General features: G+C 43.2%; 1 protein-coding gene across 1 annotated transcript in view; it reads right to left on the reverse strand.

Moving 5' to 3' along the window:
• Positions 1 to 10,568, reverse strand: part of haus5 (HAUS augmin-like complex, subunit 5) — a 27,724-nt gene extending 17,156 nt beyond the window's left edge. Inside the window, exons 1-10 of the mRNA XM_034198070.1 lie at positions 10,232 to 10,568; positions 9,980 to 10,078; positions 9,374 to 9,436; positions 9,192 to 9,224; positions 8,932 to 8,956; positions 8,260 to 8,392; positions 8,016 to 8,175; positions 6,500 to 6,596; positions 5,682 to 5,764; positions 5,524 to 5,578 (exon numbers count right to left, since the gene is read on the reverse strand). Of these exons, the coding sequence (XP_034053961.1) occupies positions 5,524 to 5,578; positions 5,682 to 5,764; positions 6,500 to 6,596; positions 8,016 to 8,175; positions 8,260 to 8,392; positions 8,932 to 8,956; positions 9,192 to 9,224; positions 9,374 to 9,436; positions 9,980 to 10,077 (747 nt within the window). The 5' untranslated portion in view covers position 10,078; positions 10,232 to 10,568. The remainder of the gene's footprint in view (positions 1 to 5,523; positions 5,579 to 5,681; positions 5,765 to 6,499; positions 6,597 to 8,015; positions 8,176 to 8,259; positions 8,393 to 8,931; positions 8,957 to 9,191; positions 9,225 to 9,373; positions 9,437 to 9,979; positions 10,079 to 10,231) is intronic.
• Between the last annotated feature and the right edge of the window lie 898 nt (positions 10,569 to 11,466).

Consider the following 11,466-nt stretch of genomic DNA (forward strand, 5'->3'; position numbering starts at 1 on the left):
GGGACTCGGGTCTGTAGTCTTTCTAGTTGCGTATTTTTCATAGTCTTATATTTCAACAGTTTTACGACAAACTGACTTTTTTGACATGGAAATGATTTTTTTAATTAACAAACATCATGTGTGTAATTTGTGGCACAATTCAAACGGGATCGAAAGATAATCTTTCTCTCTCCAATACATACTTTTTCAGAAATAAGGTTCCATGGGGCGGAGTAGACGGGCGGGGACTTCGCCTCTCTATAGCAAAGACCAATTAGCCAGGCACATCTACAGGTCTACCCATTTATCATTTGGTGATTCATCCTGGTATTGTCTCAGCGAGTTTGCTTACAGAGCCAGGTGTCGTTGTGGAGCTCCTCAGTGATGCTGGACACCTCCTGCTCCGCCTCCCCCCCGTCGAACCTGCAGCTGGTTCTGGATCAGCTGGACTCTGGAGCGGGTCAGAGCCAGCTGCACCAAAACTCTGCTCCACCTCCTCCCAAGCATCCTGAAATCAGATTTGGTACACTTTACATCACAGGTCCCCTATTATACTGTTTTTCATCAATATATCACAGGTCTCAGATATATACAGAGCCTGTCTCTGATTGGCTGAAACACCAAACAGATCATTGCAGCATTACCCATAATCCCCTCTGTTCAGCCCTGTTTCCAAAGTGCTGATTCTCTGTCTGTTACTTCAGATGAAAACAAGGAGCCCCTCCCCACGCCCCTCTGAGAGAGATTTGGTTACAAAGAACTCAATGGTGCTCTAGAGGAGATTCAGGGTGATAAGGGTGGGGGGGGGGGGGGGGGTTTACCTTGGGTTGGCATGATTGGCTAATGGTTACACAAGACACACATCGTGATGACATCATCAAGTGGCCAAAATCTGATCAGCTCATTTCAGACAGGTTTTTATAGAATATGGATCAAAAAGAAGAGAAGTCTTTGTTCCTGAAACTTTCAGAGTCTCTTTGCACAGAGGGGACACATGTTATGTAGAAGAGACATGAAGAAGAGGGGACACATGTTGATGTAGAAGAGACCATGAAGAAGAGGGGACACATGTTGATGTAGAAGAGACATGAAGAAGAGGGGACCCATGTTGATGTAGAAGAGACATGAAGAAGAGGGGACACATTGTTGAGTAGAAGAGACATGAAGAAGAGGGGACACATTGATGTAGAAGAGACATGAAGAGAGGGGACACATGTTGATGTAGAAGAGACATGAAGAAGAGGGGCACCATGTTGATGTAGAAGAGACATGAAGAAGAGGGGACACATGTTGATGTAGAAGAGACATGAAGAAGAGGGGACACATGTTGATGTAGAAGAGACATGAAGAAGAGGGGACACGTGTTGATGTAGAAGAGACATGAAGAAGAGGGGACACATGTTGTAGAAGAGACATGAAGAAGAGGGGACACATGTTGATGTAGAAGAGACATGAAGAAGAGGGGACACATGTTGATGTTGAAGAGACATGAGAAGAGGGGACACATGTTGATGTAGAAGAGACAAGAAGAGGGGACACATGTTGATGTAGAAGAGACATGAAGAAGAGGGGACACATGTTGGTGAAGAAGAGACATGGAGAAGAGGGGACACTTGTTGATGTAGAAGAGACATGAAGAAGAGGGACACATGTTGATGTGAAGAGACATGAAGAAGAGGGACACATGTTGATGAAGAAGAGACATGAAGAAGAGGGGACACATGTTGATGTAGAAGAGACATGAAGAAGGGGACACATGTTGATGAAGAAGAGACATGAAGAAGAGGGGACACATGTTGATGTAGAAGAGACATGAAGAAGAGGGGACACATGTTGATGTAGAAGAGACATGAAGAAGAGGGGACACATGTTGATGTAGAAGAGACATGGAGAAGAGGGGACACATGTTGATGTAGAAGATACATGAGAAGAGGGACACATGTTGATGTAGAAGAGACATAAGAAGAGGGACACATGTTGATGAGAAGAGACATGAAGAAGAGGAGACATGTTGATGTAGAAGAGACATGAAGAAGAGGGGACACATGTTGATGTAGAAGAGACATGAAGAAGAGGGGACACATGTTGATGTAGAAGAGACATGGAGAAGAGGGGACACTGTTGATGTAGAAGACATGAAGAAGAGGGGACACATGTTGATGTAGAAGAGACATGAAGAAGAGGGGACACATGTTGATGTAGAAGAGACATGAAGAAGAGGGACACGTGTTGATGTAGAAGAGACATGGAGAAGAGGGGACACATGTTGATGTAGAAGAGACATGAAGAAGAGGGGACACATGTTGATGTAGAAGAGACATGAAGAAGAGGGGACACATGTTGATGTAGAAGAGACATGAAGAAGAGGGGACACGTGTTTGATGTAGAAGAGACATGAGAAGGGGACACGTGTTGATGTAGAAGAGACATGGAGAAGAGGGACACATGTTGATGTAGAAGACATGAAGAAGAGGGGACACATGTTGATGTAGAAGAGACATGGAGAAGAGGGACACATGTTGATGTAGAAGAGACATGAAGAAGAGGGGACACATGTGATGTAGAAGAGACATGAAGAAGAGGGGACACGTGTTGATGTAGAAGAGACATGAAGAAGGGGACACGTGTTGATGTAGAAGAGACATGGAGAAGAGGGGACACATGTTGATGTAGAAGAGACATGAAGAAGAGGGGACACATGGTGATGTAGAAGAGACATGGAGAAGATTCTGCATAATAGGTGACCTTTAAAAAAGGTCACCTATTCACCATCAACTAGTTGTTAATTAACATGCATATTAGCAGTATATTGGCTGTGTGTGTGTGTGTGTGTGTGGTTGTGTGTGTGTGTGTGTTAGTGTGTGTGTGTGTGTGTGTGTGTTCAATACCTCTAAGAGACTCTTAACAGATGGCAGATCATCCTCTTCTGCTGACATGTCCAGAAGGTGATTGCTTTCATAGCGGAACCTGTGATTAATATAAAAGGTGTATACTTTAACACCGAAAACGTTTCTTAGTTTAAAAGCAGGAGAGAACATTAATAAAGAGTTTACTTTAGATTGGTCACATCCCGCATCACGTTCAGAGCCGAGAGTTTCTCCTCCAGTTCCTCCTGCCTCTGGAGGCTAAATACTGTAAAGCTGAGAGGATGTGGCTCGGAGGGTAACCGCCCAACAGGTTCTGATCACATGATGAGAAACATTATTATTCAAAGTGTCATAGAGTGCCGCAGTGACGCGTCCTAAAACCCGGAAGTAAGTTAGCATTTTACCACGTCCGGTTCCTTCGACAAAAAGCAATTAAAGTTCTCCATAGGGTTTAGGAAACTATCTGAACTAAGGTCTGTGGTTGAGACACATTGAAGAGACAGATCACGTTTTGTTCTACGACATTAAACACATCAGCAGTGACCCCGCTGGTGATTTCTGAAGAGTTGACGTGTCTGAAAAACGATGGTTGTTACCAAGTGGCTGAATAGGACTACAGAAGTCGTGGAGGCCGTTGTACGTCATTACGCCGAACACGTGAACACTCCTCTAAGTTAGTTTCTGTTCTGCTTGAAAGCAAGTTCCTGAAACGCTTCAACACAAGGACAAAGCGCCTCACCAGTCTGGTAGTCTGTGTGCGTCCTCTGAGCGGCAGGAATACTCGTCTGGTAGTACTGCATGAGACGGGTCACGTTTTGTTCAGTCGGAAAATCTCCACATGCCTATCCTACTTTTATAATTGTTTAATCATAAATCTAATCACCAGAAGCTAAATGCTAACGTTATGCTATAAAGGAACCATGCCCGGCGCCGTGGGAGGGCCAGGCCCTCCCATTTGACATTCCTGCCCTCCCCCAATAAACACGTTTTTTATTATTTATAAAAATTAAAAAATATATATATTTTATTTTTTTAATTATAAATAAACTGTGAACTTTTATGCTACGATGTATGTGATGTCAGAACAAACAAAAAAAATCGCAGGCTACGTCAAATAAATGCATGTGTCTGTGATTCGTCCCCATTTAGACCAATCACAGCGTCACACTCTGCCGCCTATTCTGGATTTGTTTATTGTGCATTCTGTAGACTCCCATTTCTGTTTGAATTACAAAATGGACATCAGAAATTGGCTCAAAAGGTCTAAGGATTTGTTAAAACGAAATAGCGATGAAAGAACTGCAGCCGATGGTGCTGCTGGCGACCCTGCACCTGCCGTTGCAGCAGCGCGCCTTAATGTCACAAGCTTGACCTCGGCAAACCCCGGGGCTGAGTTAGCGATGATCTTGGGGTTAATAAACCCAAGCAGGTGAAGCTGGATCGTTATCCAGGGAGAAAGAAGCGCACTTTAGCCGCTGCATGGTACACAACAGACCATGGCTTGAATATTCGTTAAAAGCAGACGCAGCCTTTTGTTTCCCCTGTAGACAGTTTAAAGTCAATACATCTTCATCTGATGCGGCTTTTACTGTCAAAGGTTTTTGCGACTGGAAACACGCATTACAGACTGATAAAGGACTGCTAAGGCATGCCGCATCAAAAGAACACATTTCATGTGAGAGTGTGGAGAGAGAGAGAGAGAGAGAGAGAGAGAGAGAGAGAGAGAGAGAGAGAGAGAGAGAGAGAGAGAGAGAGAGAGAGAGAGAGAGAGAGAGAGAGAGAGAGAGAGAGAGAGAGAGGAGAGAGAGAGAGAGAGAGAGAGAGAGAGAGAGAATACGCGAGGAATCAAATATGAAATGAGTTACTTTGGTGCAGATCAGCCTGCACGGAGCCGTTATTAGTGTCAGCTGTCGTTTATATTATAGCTTTTTAAGCCTTCAACCTTGCTCGTGATTTACCAGTGTCTGTGCTGCCACGCACACAATGTTTCAAAGTGGTTGCTAGTTGCCCTTTATTTGTGTATGTTTGCGATAAGTGTGCATCTTTGCGCAATGCCGTTGGCCTTGCTGTTTGATATATATTGTGCCGCAGGCCCGCAGCACGTGACGGTTTTGTGTGCCCTCCCATGAAAATCATAGGCCCTCCCTTTAGATTTGTGCTGGCGCCGGGTCTGAAAGGAACTACAGCAGGGTCGCTGCTTCAACGTCACGCCGACTTCAGATCCATATTCAAACACACAGACTCTAGATGGAACGAGTTGAAGTGTTTGTTTGAACAGTCTGCAGGAGGCAGGGACTTGCTTTCAAGCAGAACAGAAACTAACTTAGAGGAGTGTTCACGTGTTCGGCGTAATGACGTACAACGGCCTCCACGACTTCTGTAGTCCTATTCAGCCACTTGGTAACAACCATCGTTTTTCACACACGTCAACTCTTCAGAAATCACAGCGGGGTCACTGCTGATGATTTAATGTCGTAGAACAAAACGTTATCCGTCTCTTCAATGCGTCTCAACCACAGACCTTAGTTCAGATAGTTTCCTAAATCCTCTGGAGAGATCCCATTGGAGGAACCGGAAGGAGTTTACTTCCGGGTTTTAGGACGCGTCACTGTGGCACTCTCTTCACAGTAAACGAGAGGGCAAAATATGTAGAGAAATGTGCTCAAAATATACAAACCTCCACAGCACTCAGCCAGTACTGAAACACAGCAGTCCTCTGTTCTCTGCTCATACTGACAGGAGACAAAGACAGAATTCATTCAAGAAAATAAAAAGGTTGCCAAGCGTAGTAGAGAGTTATTTTTTCAATACTGTATCTCTCGTGGTAGTTCTTACTGTTTGGACGTTGTCTTCAGCTCACCGTCTTGCAGAGACTGGTAGAAGCGGACTCTGCATTCACACAGCTCTCTCACTTCATGCTGTCAAAGAATAATTAAATAGGATGACTCCTTTAATCAGCTAAGAAAGATATGGGTCTACATTTGTCATATTTAGGTTACAGGTTGCTAGTCCAAAAATATTTAGATTCCAGCTTTGATATATTTTACTTCTAACTTCAAGCTACTGAACACAATTGTTAAATGTATATAGTACACTATATTTATATGATTAGTAGATTGGTATATTACAGAGTATTCTAATTATACTGTGTATTTTATAGTGTTTAGATACTCCTCTCTGATTATATGTGTTTTTGACTGAGAATATGTATAAATTGTTTTTACATTTAAAATGTTTCATCTTTATTTTATTTGTATTTTTATTCTATTTTTAAGTAATTTTGTAATTCTTGGAGATTGACTGTCTTAATGCTGCTGTGACCAAAACAATTTCCCAACTTGGAATGGCTAAATATCTATCTATCATCTATCTTACAGCTGTCAAATTAACATCAATCTATTGTGTAGAAGTGGAGAAGATGGAATCAGATGCAAAAAGAAACAACCAGAAGTTATGCATTGCCGTTCGGTTTCCCACGTAAAATCACATATTGCAGGCACTACAATAAAAACATTTCCCAGACAATTCAGACACTCAGACCAAATGAGGGATGTGAATAGAGTGCAATATATAGTAATTAAACATTCCTCACACAGTCCATGTTTAGCTGTTGTGTGAGTCGGCCTGTTCACACAGACTGAAGCAGCTCTTACCAGGACTTGTGCCTCTGCTGCAGCTTTGGAGTTCAGGTTGTCCCCATCACTGCTGCTCGAGGGCTTATTATCAAACAGCACCTCAACCTCTGCTCTCCTGCAAAACACAACACAGCTCTTACTAACGTTCATGATGGAGGAGTGTTGCATGGTCCAAGGAAGAACCGTTTACAGTGTGGAGTGGATCCGAGTAACGGCCCGTCCACACAGCAGCTTTTGGCGATTTGTCCACCGCGTCTCCGCCCATTGACTTTGAATGGGGATGACGTCACTTTCCCTCGCTTGTCGCCGAACTGCATTGTGGGGGGGGCGAGGCGAAGATTTCCAGGATGTTCAGGATTCCAAAGTTGAACAATGTTCAACTTTTGAGGCTGAGCTGGAAGCGACAGCCAATCAGATCCGTTTATGCAAATCTGACAGTTCAAGCTCTAGCCAATCAAACCGCGTGTAAGCAGGGAGAGCCAGACGGCAGTTCATTTCCTCGTATTCCAAACGAGAAATTACGGTAGCAAATCCCCCGGTTCTTTACGACCAGACTATTTACCGGGATACAAACCGGAGGAACCAGGCATGGAGGGAGGTGGCAGAGACAGTGGGTGAAACTGGTAGGTTTTCGGCTGTTTGGGGATTTTATATATATTTATATATATATTGCTCGCATAAAATCCCCGGGGTTTTTTGCTTTGTATGTCGGGGGCGGGAGATTCATGTGATTGGTTGTTGGTCGCGTTGCTCGCAAAAAAAATCCCCAAGCTGTCAGACACGCCCAGCTCCAAGATTTTCAAGATTTGTTCAAAGCTGCGGTGTGGGCGGGCCGTAACGGCGAGGATACAAGCATTAGGCATCACTAATTAATGGGTGTACATTTTCAAGATTAGAATTAGTTCTCAACCAGGAAGACCCAAAGAAACAGGTATTAACTTCTGGCTGCCTTTCCGCCAGGGGGGCGTCTTGCCGTCATTTGACGCTCTTATTCAGCTCGGAACGACCTGAACTCGAGCCGAGGGCGTCGGAAAAAATAAATAATTTGAGAGAAGATCGAGAGTTTTTATCGCTTGAAATGACGAAAAGGAAAAAGGACAAGGACATCCCTCTGTTGGAGGGGCAAAGGAGTCTGGTGGGATTATTTTTGCTGCCAGCAAAGCGCGTTCCTGTGACGGAAAAAAACAAAACACCGCCGCAGCTTCCAAGGACCATGCAAGGAGGGGTGTCCCTGTCGGCAGGGAGACGTTAGGAGATAGTATAAGGGACGGCGCAATTCTAAATTTAAGTCACGTCACACCACGCCCCGCTCTCGGGGTGGACGCCCTCTCAGCCCTGGTCTGGCGGAAACACTGACTGGTCTATATGCACTAAGAAATACACCTCCTTTATTGCTCATTAACACATAAAGTTAGAGGAATGACTGCCAAACTTAAGGGAAGGACCATCAGCATCAAAAGCCATGGTCTTCATGTAAGTCAGAGTCACTCTACTTCATATTTATGTTACTTCAACTCTTAATGATCTGCCTTACCTGGACATTTGTTCCAGAGTCTGGCAGTGCCCGCTGATCTTCTGTGTGTCATCAGAGAGCTCCTGGCGGCCCACAATGCAACGCTGCCTGAAGGCCTGCAGCAGCATCTCTCTGCGTCGGCTGTCCTCCACCTGAGCCCAGGTACGGCTGACGGACTGCTCTGTTGGTGAAGAGTAGAACAACACCAGTGCAGGCTTTCTGTTTGAGAGTACTGTGGTTCGCTCAGACACTGAGAGGAACTCACCTTGTGTAGCCAGCTGTTCCTCTGTCCCACTGATCTGAGAGTCCAGGTGACTGATCTCGGACTTCAGCTGCTCGATCTTCCTCTGAAGGTCTTTCTGCTTAGCGGCCTCACTCTGGCCCTCAGTCTGCTTCAACTGAGCAGATCAAAACACATGTCAGTTTATCTGTGGCTTTCTGACTGGAAATGTAAAATGATACACAGTGAATCACTCAAGATTAATCAAGTATCACCTTAAAGGTAGGGTAGGTAATTTTGGAGAAACCAGCTCGAGTGCGCTAGTATTTGAAAATACGCAGCCGAAAAGAATCTGCCCCTTCCTTCAGACTTCCTCACAGAGCCCCTCCTCCAACACACACGAACGCGCACATGACCAATGAGGGCACGAGATAAGTTTGTGCCCAGATGGAAGGCTGACAGGCAGGTAGGCCATCCAGTTACTTTAGCCGGCTCAGATGATTGGTCGTGCTTTTTACAGCGCCACGGCTTCAACAGGTGACTTTTTTTAATGTATTTATTGTCAAAGCATTTAATGTATTCATTGCTATCGGGATGTTAAGAGCATTCCATGGAATATAACAAGTGTTTCTGAAGTGAATTACCTACCCCACCTTTAAGTAGGGATAACATGAAATAGAAAATAGCAACAAGAAAGAAAATCAAGTTTGAGCTTACCTCTTTGTCTTGAATAACTTTGTACCTTGAAGATCATTATGTTAAGGGCATCAATGGATACATGCAAAACACACACACACACACACTGTGCATTGACAGGTACAAACAGCATCAACAACACTTGAACAAGACTCTATTCTGTCTTTGTTATCTCTTACTCACATTTCAAAGAGCAGCTACATTACCCACATGTGCGCATGAATTGCCACGGCCAAAGTAAGGTGGCTTTAAAATCATTAAATGTGGACAAGAAAGGATACCACTGCAGATTGCCACGCATGATCCTGACATTCCTGGGAAAACAAACAAAGCGTCAGAAATCTTTAACCCATTGCAATTAAGCAGTTTCTGACAAGACTAAGGAGGATTGAGTGAGCATGAAGATCAGCATGGCTACATTACTAGGACATGTATTGAGGAACATCAGAACTGGAAGACTTACCTCTGTTGAAAAACATGTTGGATGACATATTTCCATATTGACTCCCCTGTCCCGATGCAGAGCCTGGAGAACAAATGATCAGCTTTACAATTGTTCAACAATGCAACATTTAGCTTCAACTGTGAGAACATTTAACATACATCAATACATATCCTCTTTGACTGGGTTTATGTATGCCCTATATGCACCAAGACAAATTCCTGTATGTGTAAACCTACTTGGCAATAAACCTGTTTCTGACTCTGATTTCTGATTCAGATATGTTCCGCTTTCTAAAATGCCAATAAGGGTCATGTTTATTTTACATAGAGGTGAGAATATGGTCATGGTGGTGTTGTTGTAGTTAGTTGCATTGTCATGAGGTGTTTCCATCATTGTGTCCCATTCATTCGTATACATAATGGAGAACATCAAAATAGAAACACCTCCCAGTATCATGTAATCCTGTACAACACTGAAAACTACAAATAAATCCCACGTTCCCCATAATGTCAACACAAACTGAACATTACCAAGTACAATTTATGTCAGAGCTGTTGTACTGCTTTGCATTACTATGCAGGTTGCTACTTAGTGTACATTTAAGACAGTAAAGATGATACCCACATTTTAAAGTTGCCGTCATTTGGCAGGCTGTCCGGGGGCAGATTGAACTCCTCTGTCGCCCAACGTCTCAAGTCCCGAACAAGACTTCTGTCCACCATCCTGTCAGAAAACACAACGTAAACAACTTGAACAGAGCTAATACTAGCCTGTAAAGCTAGCTACTACCGAGCTAAAGCTACTGAATTCCCATCAGATAGCTTAGTTAGCTTCAACCTTTTACCACAGTTAGATTATTAAAGCCCTCGCACTTACTCTGCGTGCAGAATATGCTTCTTTATTTAAATACACGTTAATTCAGTCGGTGATGAAAATGTTTTGAAATCTCAAAGATTTTCAACTACCCGCCCGTTTACAGTATTTCCGGTCAGCGTTTCCGGTGACACAGCGCTTCGGTTTTTTTATGTATTAACTTTATGTAATTTTATATTACTTTATATGTCTATCCCATAGACTGGTCTATCCCTGATGCGAAATTGTTTGTATACAAATTAGTTATGTTCATATATATTCGTGAATACATAATGAAAAAATAGGTGTTGGTCTGTTCCATGCGAGTACCAAATGCGTCACTTCCGGGCAAAAAGTACGGCTCCGCTTACTTTTGGGGGAAACCAACGCTGTCATTTGAATGGCGGTCAATACAAATTCTGAAGTTTTTGCCAATCCGATCAGAAATTTAAGAAAACCGTGGATTTTTGGATCTTCAAAGAGCCCGATTACAATGGCCAGTCAGGCAAACAATTACATTAAGCCATTGGAAATCGACGATCGGGCTCGATATATGGTTAAATATAGCAGTAGGCACATTACGGCCGCGCCCACTTTTGGGGGAAACCAACACTGTCATTTGAATGGCGATCGAGCCTGAAGCCACAGAGCTCTTCTTTTACTGTCCTTTTTTCTTAGAGAAAGTACAGAAACACTGAACTCTGGATTTGTTTTAATGTTTGAGGTGCAATAAACGACACAGCAGATTTTTGGCATGATACAACTATTATTTTCTGCCTTGCTCATGAGAGTAATCGGTTTGGCAAATCAAATGACACAGAGCCCTCTAGGGCTCTGAAATGACAGCGTTGTTTTTCCCAAAAAGTGGGCGGGGCCGTAATTTTTGCCCGGAAGTGACGTAGGTGTTACTATCGTCGGTTGGATACAGAGTTCTTATGTGCATGCCACCACCTACTGTACCGGAGTGGATATCTTCAAAACAGAGAGACATTGAAATAAGATTAGGTGTACTTTATTGATCCAAAATTGGGAATGGGGGAAAATATTAGAGAATAAATACATTTTAAATTCTAAAAAAGTAAAATATAAACATCATTGACAGAGAAATATATACATCTGTAGAACATGACGGGAACATTACAGCTTACACAATTTTAATGAAGGATATTATTTACATTACGTGTGCAAGGGAATAGCATATTTAACAAAAGTTAAATATGAATCTCTATATTCAGATGAACCGAGCGCTATATAGATCT

Source organism: Gymnodraco acuticeps, unplaced genomic scaffold (assembly GCF_902827175.1).
Source record: "Gymnodraco acuticeps unplaced genomic scaffold, fGymAcu1.1, whole genome shotgun sequence".
Classification (NCBI taxonomy): Eukaryota; Metazoa; Chordata; class Actinopteri; order Perciformes; family Bathydraconidae; genus Gymnodraco; species Gymnodraco acuticeps.